This window comes from Cheilinus undulatus, linkage group 11, assembly GCF_018320785.1.
Source record: "Cheilinus undulatus linkage group 11, ASM1832078v1, whole genome shotgun sequence".
NCBI classification, from domain to species: domain Eukaryota; kingdom Metazoa; phylum Chordata; class Actinopteri; order Labriformes; family Labridae; genus Cheilinus; species Cheilinus undulatus.
Genome location: NC_054875.1, coordinates 7,888,602 through 7,911,514, shown reverse-complemented (window position 1 = coordinate 7,911,514; position 22,913 = coordinate 7,888,602). Strand labels below are relative to the sequence as shown.

The 22,913-nt window shown below is 39.2% G+C and overlaps 1 protein-coding gene across 1 annotated transcript in view; it reads left to right on the top strand.

Moving 5' to 3' along the window:
• The window catches only part of LOC121516988 (potassium voltage-gated channel subfamily KQT member 2-like), a 55,170-nt gene extending 36,104 nt beyond the window's left edge, over positions 1–19,066 (top strand). Inside the window, exons 9-16 of the mRNA XM_041798462.1 lie at positions 1,355–1,414; positions 4,575–4,604; positions 5,251–5,304; positions 6,138–6,343; positions 10,015–10,120; positions 11,825–11,956; positions 15,872–15,965; positions 17,763–19,066. Coding sequence (XP_041654396.1) covers positions 1,355–1,414; positions 4,575–4,604; positions 5,251–5,304; positions 6,138–6,343; positions 10,015–10,120; positions 11,825–11,956; positions 15,872–15,965; positions 17,763–18,608 — 1,528 coding nt within the window. The 3' untranslated portion in view covers positions 18,609–19,066. The remainder of the gene's footprint in view (positions 1–1,354; positions 1,415–4,574; positions 4,605–5,250; positions 5,305–6,137; positions 6,344–10,014; positions 10,121–11,824; positions 11,957–15,871; positions 15,966–17,762) is intronic.
• Positions 19,067–22,913: the final 3,847 nt, after the last annotated feature.

Sequence of the window (22,913 nt, the reverse complement as noted above, 5' to 3'; positions counted from 1 at the left end):
CATTTCTTCATTGAAAGAAGAGCAAAGAACAGCAGTGAGTTGTTTTCTTGTTGCTCTGATTGGCCCGTAGAGATGTGACAGACAGAATGTTCATCCAATCACACTCTGAGTTTTTTTTTAAAGCCTCTGCTTTTTCTCAAATGTTTTCTACTGAAGCTTTCCCAGATGGATGTGTGAAACAAATCCGTCTGGCGTGTCAGGTTACCTGTGATGAGCAGCTTCATAACAAGAGCGGGGGGGGGTTTAAAGAGAACAGCAGACCTGCTTGAACCACGTTAAGTTTGGACAGCTTATATTTTCATCATAAATCTAACGTGAGATGGAAAAATAAAATCAGCGTGTCAAAGAAGACGCAGCAGCAGAGTTTCCCTCTCTGATTTTCTGGAGTCTGCAGCATCAGACAACCCTCTTGCTACCTTAGCCAAAACAAGTTGATTGTTTTTTATCCCAAAAGCGTAGCTTGAAGCGTCAATTCAGATCATGTTTTGACTTTCCATCAATCTGATTGTATTATTAATCAACTAATCGATATATTGATGAATCGTTACACCTCTACTAAATGGTAAACTAACATTCTGGTGTCATGAAATATTCTCATATAATGAGGGAGAAAAGCTGTTTAAGTGTGCTTCATGCCCAGAACGCTTTGCAAGTAGCTTGCAGCATTGACCAGGAAGGGAACTATCAACAGCTTTTCCCCCTCATTATGTGAGTGAAATTAAAACAGAGCAGAGCTGACTGGAGCTGAGCAGCTCATGAATTCTGTACTTGTTATCTTCTTTTATTGTTTTGATTGGGGTTCCACTGGCAGCAGAATTTACAAAGTGTGTGTTTAAAACTGTTCATTAACATAGAAAACTGGACCTTTTGGGGACCCTTTGGTATTGTATTCTGATCTCCATTGTTGAATCAGACACTAGAGCTCATTGTAGAACAGTCACACACTGTTAGTTTTACACTGAATGAGGATGCTGTTGGCTGTGACACCACAACCTCTTTGAAACGCTCTTCAAAAAACAAACTATGCCAGCAGCTACTTTGTAAAATTAACCACCCACATCACAGCTGAGCTGAATGAATCAGCAGAAAAGCTGCTGACTTTCACAACAAAGATTTCTATGATGTGTCTGGAAGGAAAAGATCAGTCTCTGTCTATTTGGAAATGTCACTGAAGAAGGCTTTGTTTGACTTTAGCAGTAATTTGAGGTGAAAAGGTGATGACCAGCAGAATAGATAACTGCCAAATTAAATGGAATCAGCTTTAAAAGGCCCGATGGCGAGCTGCAACCTTTCAGCTGTGAGTGGGTGAAAGTGACTCGACAGAATGACAAGATGCTCTCTGTTTTTTTCTCAGATTCATCCCACCTCTGAATCAGCTGGACCTGCTGAGGAATCTGAAGGGGAAGACGTTCAGGTATCAATCTCAGCACCATCAGCCACACAAATAACTGTTTATGGGTAAAGACAAAGTTGAAATAACATGGTAATGTCCGGGAGATGTGTGATAAGAGCTCTTGAAAAGAATCATGACTTATAATAAATTGAGCCATATTTGGACAACCAAAGAGCAAAGGAGATAGTAAGAGACATCAGATTGATTGTGTTTGGATGCATGTAGTGGAGGTAAAGATGTTTGTTTGTGTTATGCTTCTCTGCAGTTATGTATGAGGGGAACAGATGTGGGTGTGTGGGGGAGGGAAGAGAAAAAAAGAAATAAAGTAGAAGAGAAAAAAATGGTGATGCAGAAAGCAAAATGTAAACCTTACAGTAGTGTTTAAAGTGATAGTACTGTAACACATAGAAGGTGTAGTGAAATTATTAAACCTACATTTCTTGATCTTTTATATCTGATGTTTAACAGTTCCTTTGCCCCGCCTGGAGAGAAAAACGTCCTTTTTCCTCACTGGATGCTTATGCCGATAAAATAATAAAATATTACTTTGACTTTTACCATGTCACAGTCAGTGTAGTGCACATTTTTGACATTGAACATTTAGAAAGCTTGAAATGTCAGTATAAGTTGTCTGTAACAATAGTATTGTTCTTTAAGATCTAATTTCCTACAGAGGTGTTGATTTGGCTAATGCTAATAGTAGCAAACATCAATAACAATACGATCCTGCTTATAGGTTCTTTGCAGATGATGCCACGCAGAAGTGTAGAACTAGGGATTTCTGCATAGAAAGAGACACTACCGAAAGGCCATCTTTGAGCTGTTTATGACTGTGATAAGCATTCAAAGTGCGAAAAAAAAAACATTCTTTATTCTTAAGCTTCTTTTGTGCACCGAAAGTAGTGAAATATATAAGCCAACAAAAAAGAAGTTTTAAAAACTCAGAGAAATGGCAGCAGGCAGGAATTAAAAACGCCCCCGTTTAAAGCCTTGACAAGCGGTGTCACACAAAGATCTTAGCCGTATGTCTTCAGCTGATGTCCATCTAGCTTTCTCATCATGGTAAATCCGTCCAGATCATTTGGCTCAGCTCACTGGAGCTGGTTGTTTGGCTCCCTAACCGCTCTCAATTTGGTAACAGTTTGGCTTTTAAATGTGGATTAAATAACGGCAAAGGACAGAAGAAAGGAAACTGGCACTCAAACAGGAGCTAACTACTGTGGCACAAATTAAATAGCCATTTTTTAGCACAGGCTTATTCTTATATGGTACATAATTACTGTGTCGCTTACCCATGAGGCTTATTTGGTTGATAGTATATCCCCATTTCAGTTAAAGGCATTTTTTATATGTTAAAGGGGCTTAGCTAGCCGGTTAGCTCAGTGAAAGACTTTTGCCTCCCTTCATCCGGTGAGGCCAGTGGTTCCCAGCCTTCTGTCTGGGCACCTCTGAGGGGGATGCCAAAGATGTCAGGATTGCATGGGACCTTGTCTGGTCTGATGTTGTACATATACATATTTATAAATCAGCATTTTAGCTGCAGAAAATCCCACTGAGGCCTTGGCTGCTATGGGCATAAAGGAAGAAAAAATCATGATGTGGCCACCATCATCCCCTGACCTCAACCCTACTGACAACCTGTGGAGTATCCTTAAAAGGAAGCTCTATGAGGCTGGATGGCAATTTACCTCAAAACAGCCTCTCTGGGAGGCAATTCTGGCATCCTCAAAGGAAATACAGGCAGAAACTATACATGGATGGATTTACAAGTTCAATGGATGACAGAGTTATTAAGGTGATATCGAAGTAGGGCTCCTCTGTTAAAGACCCTGTAAAGTGAAAACAAATCTGTATTTAGGTTTGTGATATGACAGGTCACTGTGTTGTGAACCCCGGGTGAAATTACAGTCAAATGAATTATCTCCAAGTTTATAAAAATAAGCTACAAAATCATGGAAAATGAGGCAGTCAGCTCTGCTCCAGGATGATGCGCGCATGTTTGTTGAATGAGCTGAAGCCACGCCCACCTGGGGGAAATACACTCCTTTCAAATTTAAAAAGATGCTACAATCCGAATTGAGGAAAGCACTCACACTATTAGCCTAACCCTTGACCTTACGTTGGCCTTATGATCCGAGCCCAGCTGCCTGGCTGTGTGCCAAAGAAGAGACAAAGTCCATTTTCTGGCTCAAATTTCTGTTATGATGCTTTCAATGACCCATAGACCACTGTGGCTAATAGATTTGGCAAATTCACCTCACAATGAACAAAAACAACGTTTAAATGACTGTTAACTTTCAATGAAGGCAGTGTGACTTTACGTTGTAGTGTTAGAGGGGTGGAGTCATTCCCCACTGTGGGCTGGTGACATATTTGCCCTGCCCACATTAAACCCAGCCAGGACAGAGGTGAAAAACTTCCATTGGCTAAATCAAAAATTCAGTCACATGTAGATCTCAGTGTTTTCATGTGTTTACAGCAACCATATTCCAACATATCTACAGTGTTAAGACAAAACTTTGGATTTCACCTTACAGGGTCTTTAGTATGGAACTTGATATGTAACGATGTTTTTGATTGAAATAGCTTTAATGTGAGTAATAAGGCCTCCTAAAGCAAAATTACAACAGATTTCTGTTTTCAATCTGTTAGAAAGTATTGACTGTTTAAAACTTGGTTTTGCATATTTATTTGAAACACTGCATTTTAACTTATAATGCAAAAAATGCTAATATCATCATTGCTGATTTTGTTGAATAAAATCCAGATTACAATATGATTCTGACAAATCCTGTTGACTGCCAGTTATATAGACTGTCTAGAAAAAAATGGAACAAAAACAGTTCATGCATAAAAACTTGGACCACAGTGTAATGCAAGATTTTGCAGCACAGCTTTAATCACCAGTAGTTTTCATTAGTAAATCAGTAGACACATCTCATCTCCGCTCAGCTTTATTAGCATAGCATCTTTAATACATAAAACATGAAGCCAAAGTTGTTCTCAAAGAACAGACAGAATAAAATCATCCAAGTATAGACATTGCTCCTTACTCCATGCTGCAAGTTATATTTGACGCTTAACAAATTCAGCTCTAACAGAAAGGATTAATGTTAATTATGACATATAAACAGTGTAATACACAGGGTAGTTATACTGATGGTTTCTTTTGCCCTCACAGGAAGGAGTCTCAGACAGAAACCTCACCCAGGTCTGTGATCTGAATGTCTTTTATCCATCGTCACCTCCCTTTGGCTTCTCTTCAATTCTGCTCTTAGCTGCTGCTGAGCCACTCTTCTTGAGGGAGTGTGTGCACATTATGTCTGTGTGTGGCTGAGCGCGTGGTTGTTGTATGTCTTGTAAGTATGATACGGATGTGGATGCGTGTTAAGTGCCTCCTTCAAGAACGGTCTTGCTGCATTTGCTCACGTGGTGCTCAAAGATCAGCTCACTTTGGCCTCACTCCGACTCACAGCTTTATTAAATATTCACCCATAAGCTGTTCTTTGATACTCTAGCTTTCAGCACCACCCTGTGAAGAAGTGACTCTGAACACTTTAAAGGCTTGCTTTATTTATCACACTGTTTTGGACTCAAAAAACAAGTGAAATTTTTGATAATGTTGTAACGCTTTATTGTGACTTAGTCCTTTACCACACATTTTGGTTGATTTTGATGTAAAATGCAGACTTTAAAGTTAACTGGTTAATAAGAAAATGCAATTAGGCTGATAGTGGCATCAAATTTGGTTACCATAAAGTGTTACTGGCTCACAGTTTGGCCCACACTGCTGTTTCTGTGACTGTACCCACTGCTATTTTATCTTTTTGTGTCTCCTCTCCTGCCAACCACTCCAGTAATGAAAATGCACACAAAGACAGACTTTGCGGGTGCTGTCCGAGAACTATTAGGTATAGTTGCTGCACAGAAACTAACAACATGCACTGCAAGTCTGTGTGTCTCCTTACTTTCCTGTCTCTGCTCCCTCTTTAACACAAGTGCAGGTAGCAAAGTTATAGAAAGGGGCTTCTTAAAAGACAATATTTCACTAAATCTGTCCACACAGCGCTGTCAATAATGTCTACATAGACAGTCTCAACTCAACAGCTTATCTGCTCCAAGCTTTCACCTGTTTCTCTGATAAAATGCAAATATTTCTCTGTTTTTCCGCCCTGTCAGACTTGATTTATGGTTTCTGTGTCGTAATGTCTTTATGCGGTTAATTTGCTTGCTGCCTTTTTTGCCCATTCAGCCCTTATAAACTTCTGTTCAGCAGGCGAGGTGCATATTGCTGAGTACCTAACAATGCGTTTCCTTTGACCGGTTCTGGTGTATCAGGCGGAGCAAACAGTATGATGGTGAATTATTTTGCATGATTTGTGTTCACTTTTTGCATAGAGCGAGACCACGGCTCCTCCTTTTGAGACTTGCAGTGTCACTTTGCTTCCCGTGCATGCTTGCTTGTAGCTTCCTGCTGCTTGCCTGACCCACTGAATGCTCCACTATGTTGGTATGTGGACATGGCTCCTTCTGCTGTAGGACATTGCCCATTTTGCGTTGCCGCTCAGGTAAGATTTACCATCATATCAGTGCTGAATTCTTAAAATATCCCTAGAATATTCACGTAGAACAACGAGGTAGCAGGAAAAAGACATGAAGTTACAGACAGTTATTTCTGAGCTGTTTCATGATGCTGAAACAAACCTGTTGACTTGGTTATATGTCCCTTCTTGTCACTTGGTAGTCGGAAGGCCAGCCTAAAGGACAAGGTGTTCCCGAGTCCTTCCAAGGCTCCCATGGTCAAAGGGAAGGTTCAGTCTCCAGGGGCTGAGGACGGGGCCGAGGGGAGTCCCAGCAAGGTCACCAAGAGCTGGAGCTTCAACGAGAAGAACAGAACGCCAAAGCATGCTTTCAAAGTTAAAGGCGGCACCTCACGCCAAAACTCAGAGGGTGAGGGAATAAAATCTGACCACATTAGTGATGGACTGGTGGTATTGTTTTGTTTTTTATTTTTACTTTTATCAGCTTTGAAAATCAGCTCCAGTTGCATCCATGTTGTTTTACAAGTAGCTACTAGCTTATTTTTTTTTATAAACAGATTTGTTTTGATATTCAGTTCATTTGCTAAGTACACAGAGTCAAAGAAAGCTTTTAAACCAATAATGAAACATGTAACTAAGACACGAAGCAGGTCTGGGAAGTGTGATTGTTCACTTTCTCTCTCTGAGTTAAATAACAAGTTGATGTCCCCTTATATCTGTTTGGTGAATATGAGGTTACAGCCAGGAGACCAGAAATGTCCACCTACTGGAACCTACAGCCAACAATTAGCTAAGCAACTTGCTGATGCAGTTAACTGGATTATTACTAGTTAGTTTTAGCTGACCTGATTCTGACCATAGACATACGCAGACGCCTCATTGACTGGCTGGCTGTTCATCAATGTCGCTGCCACACTGCGAGATGCAAGTCCGCAACATACGGCAATACAAGTAGACGAGGAGTATGTGAATTTTTGGAATAAAAAGAACAAACGAACACATTACATTGATTTGAATGAACAGTTTACACTCAATGATCTATATTCACGTGTACTGATAATAAAAAACACTCAGACAACAAATGAAGGTGATTTTATGAGTAAAGCAGAGCAACATAGTCTACTTTCTCATATTTTAGCAATAAAATCAGTTATTCTTTCTGATTTAAAATTATGACTATATTGTGAGCTGTAGCCTATTGGCTCGTAGCTAGCTAGATAGTTAGACAGACAGCCACTTGTTTAAGAGAAGTTTTCACCTTTATTTGGCTTTAATTTACAGACATACAGTATATTATACTGTCGTAGCATTATCCTGATTAACTAAATTGACTTTTTTCACTTTTCACTGTCAGCAGCACTCATAAACATAGCTTATCACTCGCTGAATCATGTGACAGACACGTATGCACTAGGGCTGACAGCTTCCATTCGAATGGTTGATTGTTTGGTTGAAAAGCTTTTGTCCAACCAAGGTCGAAGTTTTTCTTTGGTCGACTACAGGCCTAGTATGCACACTGACAGGCTTTTCACAAAGGCTGCCGTCAATTTATCAAATTATAAAAAAGAACTAATGCATTAATTTGACACTAAGAAGAAAACAGTAAAAGCATATATTATAATCATCAATATGTGTGTATCAATATAATTCTATATATTCACTGCTCACTGTCAGTCCTCGTTCATTTTCTGGTCGCAGTGGATGCCATTGTCACTAGATACATGAATATAGACCATTGAGTACATAGACAATTCATCAGAATCCGTTTTATGTGAACACAAGTGCTTTTTATTCAGAAAATCTCAAGTTCCCTTGTATACTTGTATATGCTTGTGAGGCGGTCTTGCCTCTGGCAATATGGTGGACATGTTGACGTATCGCGGCAGCGGGCAAACACAGCCAATGAGGCGTCTACATAAATTATGTCTATGAACAAGACAAGTCAAACTAGTGCAAAGGTACAGTGTTGCTTTGAGCCAAATGCTTGGTCTGTGGCACAACTTTGGAATCAATTATTGGAATAGTCAGTGTATAGCATTTTAAGCTGTTGTATGGCTGTTATCTCAGCTTAAAAATGTTTTTTTCCCATTATTTTCACTGGCGTCTGGTTGTAATATGTACGATGGTGGCCTCAGACGTCTGGAAGCCGGTTACTAACCACCATAGGAAGCTACACATCATTTCCTTGGTTATTTAGCAGTTTTATTTAGCAGATACTCATTCATAGCCTGACTAGTTTTGTAATAAGTTAGGCTTTTGTTACAAATTGACTATGCTAAGATTTGGTGATGGGTAACTTGCTGTTAGTTATCATTATTTCCCTAGTTAACAAGCAGTAATTTAAGTATTGTTGCATTGTAACTGTGCTAATATTTGTGTATCTTATTGTAAAGTGTTACTAACATTTTCACCTTCTGACAGCATAAGGTCCCCTTTATTTACACTAAAATAGCCTAATCCTTATATTTAGAAATTATACATATAATTGGATCTTTGACAAGAATTCATCTTATAGATGTTTAACTCATTAGACAAAAAGGGTTCAGTGTTTTTAAAGGAAACTGAAACAATTTAAATTCCAGCTTTGAGTAGATGTTTTGATTTCTTTAATTGTCTGTCAAAGTATGGTGTATTTTTGTTGTTTTTCTTTGCATATTCTCATCAAGCAGCTTTAAATCAGTCTATTGCAAGCTATTACAATCTCCTCCATTATGCTGCTTTTATATTGGTGCCTACTGACATCAGGGTTTATAAATCTAGCTTTATGCAGTCGCTTATTATATAAAGAAGACATATTTTTATGACACACTAGAGTCAAACTGTCTTCACAGGGCGACCCTTGGTTTTAGTGTCCAGCCTTCATTTACTGCTAGACAGCCAAACTGCATCCATATGTCATCCAGGCCACTGTATCACTATCAACTACTATCACCATTTCTTTGCATTTTCGTTCAACTACTTGAACTCATTAGCTGTTTTTCTTCTTCCGCTTCATGGCATGTTAAAGTGCTGATTGAAATGCAGGATGAAGACTTTGGACTGAAGAGTTCTCCAGGTTAGACAAGTCATCACGACATGTCTTCAATTCAGACTTGCACAGTATTTTCTAGATTATATATCACCACACAAGTTTATTAAAGTTTAGATATATGCAGTCTTTTTAATGGTAGATGTAAGAGAAGAGATAGCAGGCCTTTCAAACATGTCAACATTTAGTGAAATCCACAAGTTCCCATGTTTGGAATTGATTTATCTGCCATGGTCACCCTGCTAGGATCCATAACAAATCTTTTTCCATTTCTCTCCTCTCTCTCTTTTTGCAGCAATTGAAGGTTTAATAAGTAAGACATTGGGATATTTTGTTGGTTGGCTTCTTTGGGGGAAAATATCAAAAAACAAGTTACTGGTCTGAGACTACTGCATGCTGAAATCTGCTGAGATTTGTTCACTTGACATGAACCCTTTTTATTTTGGATTCTCCCTTTTACGGTGACTGAAGACTGAAGCATGACTTTAGCTGAGCATGTAATAAAAAGGATTTTTAAGAATGCCTCACAAATGATTAAGTAGGGGTAGGATAAGTCAATAAGGGGTTCAAGTCAAGTGGTGCCAAGAAAATCCAAACAACCTGGAGAAGAGTGCACCAAAGATCTGCTTTAGGTTGCATGAAGAGACCTCACTTTCCCTACCGGACTCTGATGAGCAGTTTATGACCTTAACACACAGGCCTGTTAATAAGCTGAAAACCCACAGAATAGTCTACTGGCTAAGCAGAAAATATCAGTTCCCGTACTGATCTTGAGTGTAATTGGTGGTGGGAAGAGAGTACTTCTCATAAAAGGTTTATCCCATCAACTCTATCCTTCAATTCTGCACCAAGTCCTTTTTTCTTATGTTTTTCCACAAAGCCCGCTCACTATACGCTCACAAACTGGCTAACTGGCTTGAAACCAACTTGGTAATTGAATTTTGCACCTTTTAAAGCTAAAAGCAAGAGCCCTGCTATGCTTCTGCTGCAGACCCTGGTCGTGTCATGCAAATGAAATATTCTCTAAGATTGTCCTTGTCTTTGTTCTGTAGAGGCGAGCCTCCCAGGAGAGGAAATCGGTGATGATAAGAGCTGCCACTGTGAGTTTCTCCCTCAAGAATTACCGCCAGGCCTGAAGGTCACAATAAGGGCGATTTGGTAAGGAAATATATTAATACATGTATTCCAATGCTTATTTTACCCATGGGGAGGAAATAAGCATTTATAGTTCATTTCTCTGGTTAAGTAAACGTTTTCCCAATTACCGTAGTGCATGGTCTTTCTAATAAAGTTGTCTTGTATACTACAAAATGTTTATTTCTCAAAGAGTAGTTCAGAGAGCATGAGACATCATTTTCACACATGGATTGGCCACCACAAGGTCCAGACCTTAACCAACCTGACACACCAGATGGATTTGTTTCACACATCCATCTGGAAAACCTCTCATTGACAGCGTTTGGGAAAGGGCAGAGGATTTGAAAAAACTCAGAGTGTGATTGGATGAACATTCTGTCACATCTTTACAGGCAATCACAGCAGCAAAACACGTGACGTAGCCGCAACCTAGGTGCACGTGCGCAGCTACAGAGGAATAACACGAGCCATGGCGACTGTAAACATGTCAGTACATGACTTTTGTCAAGAAAAAAACTCACTGCTGTTCTTTGTGCTTCTTTTAACTAAGAAATGTTGTCAAGTTCAGATAAAACTGGCGCTTTAGCAGCATCCACACTAATATCTTCCGCCATAATTGCACCAGCCTCTTGTTGCTGCTTGCATACATCACGACTCCGCCCTGCCTGAAAGTTCTGCCCCTCGTCGCTGATTGGTCCTGCCACTTTCTAACCAGGCCCAAACGGTTCAGACAGGAGCTCTGCAAGATGAATTCACCAGTGAGATACATGGAATGAGCATATCCATCTGCTTGCAAGGTTAGACCTTAACCCCATTGACAATCTTTTGGATGTGCTGGAGAAGACTTTGCATATCGGTCCGTCTGTCCCATCATCATTACAAGATTTTGGCAAAAAAACTTTATGCAACTCTAACCTGACTTGCTGAATGGATTTGTTTCACACATCCTTCTAGAAAACCTTCCATAGACAGTGTTTGGGAAAGGGCAGAGGATTTGAAAAAAACTCTGAGGGTGATTGGGTGAACGCTCTGTCTGTCCCATCCTTACAGGCCAATCAGAGCAACAAAACACGTGACGTAGCTGCTAACAAGCTGCACCTTCGCCCCTACTGACTTAGCTAAACTCCATAAAGAACTACATAACGCAAAACATGGCGACTGTAGACATGTCAGTACACGACTTTTGTTGTTTTTGAAAAGAAAACAACCCAAAGGTGTTTTTTGTTCTTCTTTTAATGAAGAAATGTCATCAAGTTCTGATAAAACATACGCTTTAGCAGCATCCATGCTAATCTCTTCTGCCATAATTGCTGCTTGCTTACGTCACGACTCTGCCGTGCCTGAATGTACTGCCCCTCGACGCTGATTGGTCCTGTAACTTTCTAACTGGGCCCAAATGGTTCAGACGGGAGCTTTGCAAGATGGATTTGCCAGTGAGAAATCCGGAAATGGGTAAATCCATGTGCTTTGCAAGGTTAATGCAACTCAGGATGGAAACAAATGTTGTGACATTGCAGAAGCCAAGCGAAACAATGCCCCAGCGAATGTGTGCCATAATCAAAGCTAAAGGCGGTCTGATGAAATATTAGAGGGTGTGACTTTTGTTTTTTGGACAGGCAGTCTACTTCCTCTTCCTAATTATTATTAATTATTATGCAAACACAGGGCTGTCTTTGTATCATGCTGCTTTTGTATCATATGTAAAAATAACTTCTCCTTTCTCAGCATCATGAGGTTTCTGGTGTCAAAGAGGAGGTTCAAAGAGAGCCTGCGGCCGTACGATGTCATGGATGTGATAGAGCAATACTCTGCAGGTCACCTGGACATGCTGTCTCGCATTAAAAACCTGCAGGCCAGGCAAGTGCACATCAGTACTGTATATTTTACTGCTGATCCACACTCACCTGAGCTGTAAACCTTTAAAATGTCACTTTTATTGTGAGCCTTTATTATGATGGGTGTTTTGTATACACAGAAGCATTTTAAGAGAAATACTGTAAATATGTTGTTGCTGGATACACACATGTTGTGACTCTAGTCACTGATTTGCCTGTTTCATTTGTCCAGCCACATGTGTTGTATCCAGATTTCAGCTTTAGATCTTCTACCTTTAACATTTGATTTAATCTTGATGTTTAACTAACCTTGTGGATAAATCAGTTTAACCCCACACTAATTAGCTCCCCACATTTTAATCCCCTCAAGGTCTAACATGTAGAATAAATATATTCCAACGGTGAAATAATGCACTTTTCATCCATGAAACAAGTCAGACACTCCGTATGTCTTGTGTGTGTGGAATATATTGAAACTTGTTCTCCATAGCTGATGTTCTTCCCACGTTGCTTCATGTTGCATTGCACTCATATCGTCTCTGTGTGCCTTGCCAGGATAGATATGATTGTGGGGCCCCCTCCCCCATCAACACCTCGCCATAAGAAGTCCACTGAAGGTCCTAGGTTAGGTTAATAGACTGCACCTATAGATCGTCTCTGTTACCAGCATAACTCTCCTTATATCATAGTATAAGTATTATAGAGGTTACATGCTACCTTATTATTTTGATTGAAGGAACCCCTTTTGTGCTCAATCCACCTGACCTGTCTCATTAAACTGGATAAAACCTGATGAAATAAAGTCATCATAGCCTATTCATGCATGGTGTCCACTGCAGGTATCTGGAAGGCATTTTGAACCTTCATTGTTGCAGTACTGTGGCCTGACCACAAGGTGGAGAACATGCAAAACATAAAATTCATCTATGTTGCTTTTTTGCAAAATCCTGCAACTCTTACATTTGTATAATGTATTTTTTATTATGCTTTTTGGTGAAAACCTGCAATTTTTAGACTTAGAAACTAATGATAATGGAATTTATTGATGTTTTTTTTCTTTTCTTCTAACTTTTGTTTCTGCAACAAGAAGTGCATATAGTCATGCACCAAAGATGCACTCTGCATTTTTGACGTTTACCCGTATTATGTGATCAGATAGTCCCACAAAATAGCTCTGTTTGGTTGTCTTTAGAATTTTATTTTCATTTAGTATACAAAGACTTAAAGGCCATCCTGTGTATTTCTTCACAGTGTCATCTACAGTGGGCATAGAAGTGCATACTCCCTTGTGAAATTATTAGTTTTTCTGACGTTATAAAAAGGCCTAATCAAATCACGTCCTTTTATGTGACCTGTGACCAGTCCATTCAAAAACAACCAAAAACTCTGACAATGAAAAATGAGAAAACTCTGGTTGCATAAATATGCATATATCCAGACTAATACCTTGCTGAAGCACCTTTTGAGTCTTTTTTGGTAGCAGTCCGTCAGTGTTGCCTTTCTCAACTTGGTGAAATTTGCCAAATCTTTCTTGCAAAAGTTCTCAATATCTGTCAGATTATGAGGGCATGTCGTGTGCCCAGCTCTCTTCAGGACATTCCACAGATTTTCAGCAGGATTTAGATCTGGGCTGTGGTTAATCAGTCCAAAACTTTTATCTTCTTCTGGTGAGTCATTCCTTCATAGATTTGGATGTACTTTTTCGGTCACTGTCACCTTGAAAGGGAAAGTTTTTCTTCGTCTCCAGTTGTCTTCAAAGTTAGCTGAATTTTTCTCCGTAATTGGCTGGTATTTGAAACTGTTCAGAACTCCCTCCATCATTAAAACCACAGTTACAGCTGAGCAGAAACAGTCCCTTGCTCCACCATCGGTATGGTGTTTTTTTTAGTGATGTGAAGTGTTTATGTGTCAAACATATCTTTTCAAATGACAGCCAAAATTTCAACTTTGGTATTATCAGACCATGACACATTTTTGCATGTCTTAAGGAAGATTATGTGATTTTGCAGGATTTTAACCTTTGCAGAACAGATGGATTGGTCATATGCCATGCCTCTCATTAGGTAAATCTATCTTGCAAAGCTCCAGATTGAAACTTTTGTGCCAGGTCTTTAGAATCAGCATTATTTGAGGAGAACAAGGCAGTAGCTATGGGTGGGGTTTAGTTATACTGTGAGAGCATAGCAATGGCTGCCATTGGTGTAGCATTTGGCTTAGATGTAACTATAGTAAAGAGGCAGTTTTACCAGAACTGGAGCACATTTCTTAATTAAATAAAAGCAAAGAACAGCACTGAAAGCTTTTCATCAAATACAAGATGTTTTTGTTTCAGCATAAGTTGGCCGTAGTTATGAGAGGAGTTCAACTGTACAGTAAGTTAGTATGTACCATGGCTGCCAGCGATGTAGCGATTAGCTCGGTGGTAGCTATAGTACTTTATCAGAACTGGGCCACACCAAGAGCTGCACTGAAAGCTTCTCTTGGTGGAGAAGATGTTTTCACTCTTCTACCAGCTGACCTTGGCATGAGTTTTATTCACCAACAAGCTGAAGCTGAAGTCCCAAACACTTTGTATGGAGGCTTCCCAGATGAATGTGAAATATATCCATGCAATGGAGATAGGAAATAACCAACCTCACAGCTAGACAAATGAATAGAAGAAAAAGAACCCAATGGGGAGGGAAACGTCATGCTTTGGAACTTTTTTCCTTCAGCTGTAACTGAGGTTTCTGAGGTGGAGGGGATGAAGAACACTTCCAACTTCTAGCCAGTTTTGGTACCAAACATTCAGGTGTCTGCTAGAATGTTGAAAATATACAGGAATTTCAACTTTCAAGGTGATGATGACTCCAAACATGCATCCAGAACTAGAAAACAATGCCTTTACAAGAAAAAGGTAAAAGTTTTGGACCAGTCCGACCAGAGCCCAGACTTGGACCGTGCTGTAACACTTGGGGTGACCTTAAGAGGGCTGTGCACGGGAAATGCATTTATAATCTGGCTGATTTTAGCCGTTTTTTTCAAAGATGAGTGTGTAAAGTCTTTCAAGTTAAGATAGTCTACACTAATAGACTCCTGCCAAAAAGACTGAATGCTATAATTAAATCAGAAGGTGTTCCCAATAAAGCATTAGTCAGGGATATGCATATTTATGCAACCAGAGTTTTTCCTTCTAAAATATTTGTTCATTTTTAATTGAACTGGACAGGTTATAGATTACATATAAGATGTAATACAAGACATAACATTTCTGTGTATAGCAGACACATATGAAACTCTCATAGAATATCATTCTATGGGGAAAAAAAGTTGCATGTGTTTAATTTGTATCAACATGCATGAAAGGGTTAATGATTTTCTACCATAAAGAATCGATAAAATGTTTAAGAAACAAATGAGGATGATGTGCAGTGATTTAAATTCTCATAATATCAAACTTCATCTAGAGGAGGAGTGAAGTGAGACATCATACCGCGCTCTCACTGACTGATAATGAGCCTCGTCATACGGTCTGACTCAACAGGGGTTCGACAGTCATATCTGCTTGCTCTCATACAGGAGAGACAGAGGGAGAGTTCCCCCATAGGATGCAATGGAAATGAAGCATGAAGCACAAGAGAAGCATGCAAAGTGATGCATTTTGGCCCAAGACGAGACGGCCCCCTCTGTTGTTTAATGAAAAGCTGCCTGATCTCATACAGCATGTACTCTCATCCTCTTCTTCAAATCAGTCCATCCTAAGAAATGCTCGAGTGTTTCACATTCATCCATTCATTCAAAACATATTTATATATTGACAAGAATCATCAATATAGGTGTTTCCTTTACCTCATTTCCAGTAATTCACACTAAGGCATCATGAATTCCTTTAGTTTAAGTCAATATTATATATCATAAAATGGTTTTAATATCAGTTATTAATTTTCCCAAATACTAGAGTTGACCAGATAGTTGGTAAAGGTGCTAAACCTGATGGGGAGGCAGTCGACGATCCTAGCATGATGGGACGCCTGGTCAAAGTGGAAAAACAGGTAAGGATAATTGTTACACATGTAAAAGAATTACACATCTGATGATCAATATATTTAAATCCTGGAGGGGAATATCTTGAAATAACTACTAATGTCTAGCTGGAGTCAACAGTGGGAATCTAGAGCAGCGGTTCTCAAATGGTGTGGAAAGGCACAGAGGTAGGTCTTTGTGCACCATGGCTATCTCATTTGCACAGGCATCCTTTATTACTACAACTTCATGACAACTTAAGTTACTGCAACATGCTTTAAAGAGGCTATTTTGTATGTATATAGTGTGTCTTTAACGCAGTTTGAAAAGCACTGATCTATTGGGTCCCTGGCAAAAAGTCATACTATTTAAAAAAGAGACATAAACATGATTATTTTCTTTGTTCATATTAGTGCTTTTTTTGGAATATAAAATGTAGAACATATATATATATACAGTGCTTAACAAATTTATTAGACCATCTGTCATATTTGTCTCAGAGACCATCCAGCATCATGAAGTGCTTTAATGCGGACTCTTTTATTTTCACTGAGCTCTCCACGTTTTACCATTTTGAACAGGAATGAGGAATTTCAAACTGAATTCACCCAAATTTGAGCCGGCTCACTGGGATTCTGTGAGAAGTTAGAAATGAATCAAGTATAACATTCAACCACTAAAACTAATTTTTCTGTTCAGGAATGCAAGTAAATAACTATAATTTGAAATATTAATCAAGAATTATTAATGTGCTTTACTTTTTTTCAGGTTTTTTGTAAATCATTAAATTTGAAAATTCATGGATAATAATAATTATTATATTTTAGCATTAAAAATATGATTTGGGTTAAAGAGCTTCTACATATTGGTGTATTAGCCATTGCAGAAACCTAAAAACTGATTTTGGTAATTAACAATGCTGTTAATTTAGGGCAGCTGTGGCATAAACCTTACTTTGGGTGGTGGTCTAATAAATTTGTTAAGCACTGTATATTAATGAAACACAATAGATACAAGAACCAAAAAACCTGAGTAGACCTTATAACTTATAGCCAAAAGACCTTCCATATTTGTGCTCTACCTTTAAAGGGACTGTTTATTTCATCTTCATTTTCAGGTCCATTTATTAGATTTCTGTTATTAAAGTTGGTGAGCAGGGGCCCATGTTCAGAGGCAAGAGTCCTTGATGCACTAGGTTGCAGGATTGATTCCCCATCCTGGTGCTGTTTGGTGACATTCCTCCCCCATTCCCTTTCCCCATATTTCCTGTCTCCCTTCAGCTGCCCTATCAAAATGAAGGCAAAAAGACTTCCGAAAAAATCTTTAAAAAAAATGTTAATTTTATTATATTACACTGTTCAATTGACAGTTAAAAACTTGCCAATTTTCTGTGGAAAAATCGTGATTTCTTTGGATTAAAGTTAGAAATTTTGAAGAATAAATTTGGACATTTCTGAGATTAAAAAATACAAATGCTGCACTGATGCAGGAATTTTTTGCACCCTGAGCTCTGACGAATACTGAATGTAATAATAAACATTCTTGTTAAACGCTTTACATTTCTGTACTATTTTAAAAAGCTTAAATATTTCATCTAATGTAGAAGGAATCTAGAATATGAAAGTTTCACTGATTGTTTTGATTTCTAATAATAGGATCTTTTTCACATTATTCTGATTTTGTGATATGCAACTGTATTCTTTCAAAAACCTTCAAACTACAAATAAGTGGTCTTGGCCTCAGTAAAACTCTCTCTCTGTAGGGTTTAGATGAACTTCTCTGACAGATTTGCAGAGGTCACAGTAATTATAATCTCCTCCTTCCAGGTGCTCTGTATGGACAGGAAACTTGACTTCCTGGTCAATGTGTACGTGCAGCGTATGGGTATCCCCCGATCAGAAACAGAGGCCTTTTTCAATTCCAAAGAGCCGTATCCAGCTCCGCCTTACCACAGCCCTGAGGAGAGCAAGCTGGAGAAGGAGGAGAAAGAGGAGGTGAAGGAAGAGAAGGAGGTGAAGTCATGCTCGCCTGCAGACGTCCCGTGCTCTGATGGGTCTTTGGATAAGAGAGATCCTCTGCTGGGTCGGTCTGTGGTGATTTCAGTGGGCACTCCTTCTGCCAGCCACAGCCGGCCGTCTACCTCCTGGCAGCATCAGCTGCAGCACCCTCTCAGCCAGCCTGCCTGGAACAGCAGTGTGGCCAACACTCCTTCACCAGTCGGTGGCGATCATTCGCCCACTCTTTTCCGCCTCCCACCACCGCCCGTCCATGACAGATCCTCCTCTGGTCAGGGCGGCAGCGGCAGAGAGAGCTCCCAGAGCAGGAGGCGCCACAGGAGGCAGAGGTGTCAGCAGGATGCTACCGCCGTGGAGAGCGACACGTCCCTATCCATCCCGTCTGTTGACCACGAGGAGCTGGAGCGCTCATTCAGCGGTTTCAGCATCTCCCAGGCCAAGGAGGACTTCTTTGGACCATCTTTCTTTGCAGGCTCAGGAGGCGGAGCAGCAGCAGCAGGGACTGAAGCAGCAGCGGGACCTTCACTCTGTGCCCGGGTCAGACCCTTCATAGCTGAGGGAGAATCAGACACAGACTCCGACCTGTACGCTCCCTCCCCGCTGTCCTTCACCGGAGAGGTGTCAGGAGGAGAGAGGGCATGGCCAGGGCTGAAGTAGGTCAGGGAGGACTCCTCTGCCTGGAGAGAGCCTTGTACTGAAAGGGATTCAGTTCAGCGAAAGGCCTGGCATAAGAACTCGTAGCCAAATGACTGACTGTTTTTGCTGACAACGCTACTACAGACCATTTAAGGTTAAAGGGGAAGTTTGGTATTTTTGAGAAGGGGTTGTGTGAGATACTTGGCAGTAATCAGTATATAAGCCACAGGAGATGTTGGTCAGCAGCGCCCCGTTATGGAGAAACTGGTAGGAGTGAAGGCACAGAAGCTTGGCTATGTAGTGAAACGCAGGTATGATTGTTCCTTCAAATTGAATTGATTTCAAGCCTCTTTGTTTTAGCATTGCTTTAGCACAATACATAGAAGGGCTGGGCATTTAATTGCAAATTAGATTAAATCACAATATGGCCTGCTGCGATTTACACATCACAGAAGTTGCAATATTTCTTTAAATGTGTCAAAAATACCAGTTTAATGCAATCTTTTTTGCAGCAGCAGCAGCAGCAGAGATTTCATGCACATCATGCAAACATAGGTTTTTTTTTTTTTTTAGAATGTTTTACAAAAATCCTCTTTTTATTGTTTTCTGTATGTTTTTCTTAATCTAAACAAGTAACATAAAAATGATAATCCCCTTCAATAAAGCAACTGATAACAAATTTGTGATATGAGCAAAAAAAACTGCAAGTAGATTTATTTTTTCACTCATTCTGCCCTAATTCATTATGTCTAATACTGATGGAGCTTATTCATACCCCCAGCCACCATCAGCTGATACCCAGCTGAAATAAATTATTCCCTCCAAGCTCCCACAGCTGATCACAGCTCTTTCTATCAACACAGAGGTCTATTCCTACTAATCCCTGCTTGATTAATGCTGATGCACCATGCTGCTGGTAAAACTTAACGTCCCACCCCAGCTGCCTCCTTTTTAGCTGAAAGGAAGTTGCACCCTCATATTCAGATTCATGCTACTATGGATTAATTGTTTCTGAAATAATTTTGTTGTTTTCAGCATCCATTGTCTTAAATGTATTTATCCATATGGAGGGTACTAGCTATGCACTCTCAGGAAAGTCAAACATGCTGCTTTACTAACCCAGGGAGCATCTTTAGAGCAGAGCCTTCTCTGGCGAGTAAAACTGTTCCATCCATTTAGCATTGAAATGGTTAAATGTATGATGAGAGGACCTGACTGAATGTAGGTTATAATATAGAATGATTTTTTGCTTGGATTTAAAAAAAAAAAATACATAAGATGAGGAACCTAATAATAATCACATATTAAATCATAATTGCAACATTGGAGGAAAAATTGAATTAAATTATTTTTGCAAATTGTTCAGCCCTCATACATGGCAAACTTTTTCTTCCTCCAGCAGTCCACGCATTAGCTGTTTTGGTCTCTAGAGTACGACTGAATGTGAATTTTGATCATACTTTATCCAAGTTTGAGATCCTTTTTATTTGATTAAAAATGCTGTAAGATAATCTGTTAAATGCAGCGTAATAATGGTAAAATGTTAATTTTTCCAGCCCAGATGCACTCTTCAACATACACTTTTTTTTTTCCAGTTAAACATATCATATGGACAGCAGGTTCTATCTTTCTGCAGCTCTTTAAGTGAAAGAAAAACAAAAGTGTAAGCCAAATGCTCACTTTGAAGGCAGATCTTTGTTCTGGTTTAGTTCTTGTTTTGTCCTCTTCTGGTCTTTAGACATAAAAGGAATGTAATAAAATGGTAGTGTTTGCTACAGCTGGGATCTCTGGATGGTGAGTGCTGCAGACTGTCTTCTCTCCTGAGAGATGCATTCACCTTGTGGAGCTCATGTGTCAGTGTAGAGATAAATTTCTATTAAGACACTGAAAAACCTTCTCTCAGCCCATTTTTGGACTTCTTTGAGTTATGATAGTGTTATTATACCTAAAAAATTGGGGGGTTGCAAAATCTGGCAGATTTTTCCCAGTGTGCTGCCAAAAAAATGTATCAGCCCCTATAAATGTTTTTATGGAATCACAAGGACAATAAGGCTTTAAGTGTTAATCAAATATAAACTTCTGATCATTTCTCTTGATCATTGACCAGACAGAAGACTTATATTTTATACTTTGTATTTCTGTGCATGCAGGTCTCAGAGGGCTCGGGTTCCCCGGCTTAATACATACTCTGCTGGTAGCCTCTGATCCAGAAAGATCCAGATGCACTGCTTGTACCACTCACACCTCTCAAGGTTCATAGATATGTGCTCTGAATCAGACAGATAACGTGAGGCCCTTTTTGCCCTCTAGATCCTCAGAAGTTCCATCTCATCAGGTTCGGACCTTTTGAGTCTTTAACTCTCTGGTCCTCATGCTTCCAGAGTAAACAGTATGAATGTGTGCTAAAGGAGTGCTAAAACTCTGGACACTTGTTTCCACAACTTAAAAAGAAAAACAGACTTGCTCAGTCTTAGACCCAGCCCTGGCTAAGCAGAAGAAAATGCATGGACAGATTGATGTTTTTTTCTTTCTAATCACACACCAGTCTGCTATAATGTTAGTTTGTTCTGTTGTTCTGTCCCTGAGTTAACCAGCATCTCCTGTAACAAACATACTGACTATTGGCGAGTACCTCTTCCAACGTTGTTTCAAAAATACTGATTCATCTCTTTAATGAATGGCTATGGTTAGCTGTTTAAAGAGAAGATGGTACAAAAATGTCCTTAGAAAACAACAGAATTACCCTTTATCACTTTTATTTCTTTGTAATGTTTCACTTTACACAAGATGCTTTGATATTTATTTGCACAAAATCCTGATTTAAAAGGAAAAAACTGCTTTTTAGGAATATTTTTGATTGCTTAAAAACTATTTTGTTAAATTTAGTGGTACGTTAAGGTACTGAAGATTGTAGGAAAGTTACTTATGACACTTAAATTTGCATTTTACTTCTAGTTTGTAAACCACCTTAGTGCATTTGAACATGTCTTCTGTTACACTGACTGACTTCTAGTCTTATCACATTGTTAGCCTAGTGTCTTGATTTCTTTACCTTTGAATGACATGAGATGTTATGATGCCAAAACCGTAGCTTTGATAACCAATTAGATTCTTGCAGACTAAAAGAAAACATGCTTGCTTTCCAGCATTAATAAATTAGCCTTTTGTTCACTAAATATTACGGAGAAACTCCCCCTTGAATTTTGCAAATCCTTCCAAGTCTAAAAATCCACCAAACCTGCAGCATGGCATGATAACTATTGATTTAAGGACTGTGTTGTGCAGGCAGCAAACTGGACGATACGTGCAAAAAGTCGGCAGAAAAATCCCACAAAAGTTTTCTTCTATAGACGGACAGACACAGCGTTGAATAAAACATGAAACTGTGCGTGCATGAATGTTTTTAAGCTACGATATGTTAATTTCTTTACTAGGCTTTGCTTGAAACACATCAATGAAGCCAGGGCCTACTAATTTTAGTAGCTTTATTTTCTGTCAACAAATTATGTATGCTTTCAATCAAAGGAAAATGTTTAATATGGGAACAACATGGGCTACCATGTCATTTTTGTATTCTTATCACAAACATGACATGTTGAAGTTGTACTGAGTAAATCACACAACAGGAAATGTGATATTTGGCCTGCAATGCATAGTTCAATCATTTAGACTCCTGCTGCTCGGTCAGACCTGCACTAAATGAGGAAATGCAATAAAAAGCAAGCAAGGCAATCAAGAACTATCCTTTAGAGACAGTAAATGGCCTTTTTCACTTAAACCATTTGTTTGTAAAGTATAAAAAAAAATCAATCATTAGAGATATCTCGTGTGTGAACATTTTCAAGTGTTATATAGGAGATCCTGTGGCCTCAGAGCTGTTATTAGTGGAAACAAATGAGTCACAGATAATACTTACAGCATGGGATTCATAGGGGCATTTGAAGCATGAACAGTTCTTGTTAAAACTAACCCTGAGTCATTGAAAAAAAAACATCTCCAATGTTTGAACATCATCGCTGGAATAAACGGTAGACTGTTCACACCAGATCCATAATTCATATTTTCATAAAAAAGAAGAACAAACCTGCTGGCATGTTTTGTACAACCCAAAGAGAGAGGACCTGTCGGGTTTTACATGAAACAGTAGCTCTTAGTTCAACACCGTCATGTAACTGCACCTTCTTCAATAATAAAACTTTGTACATCACTGAAACTAGCATCCCTGTGGTGCCTTGTTTTTTTAAATTCAAATTTTATGTTTTGTTTCTGAAATAAGACTGGAAGGTTTATCAGGCTTGTGGTGTAACAACGATCCTGCAGCACTAG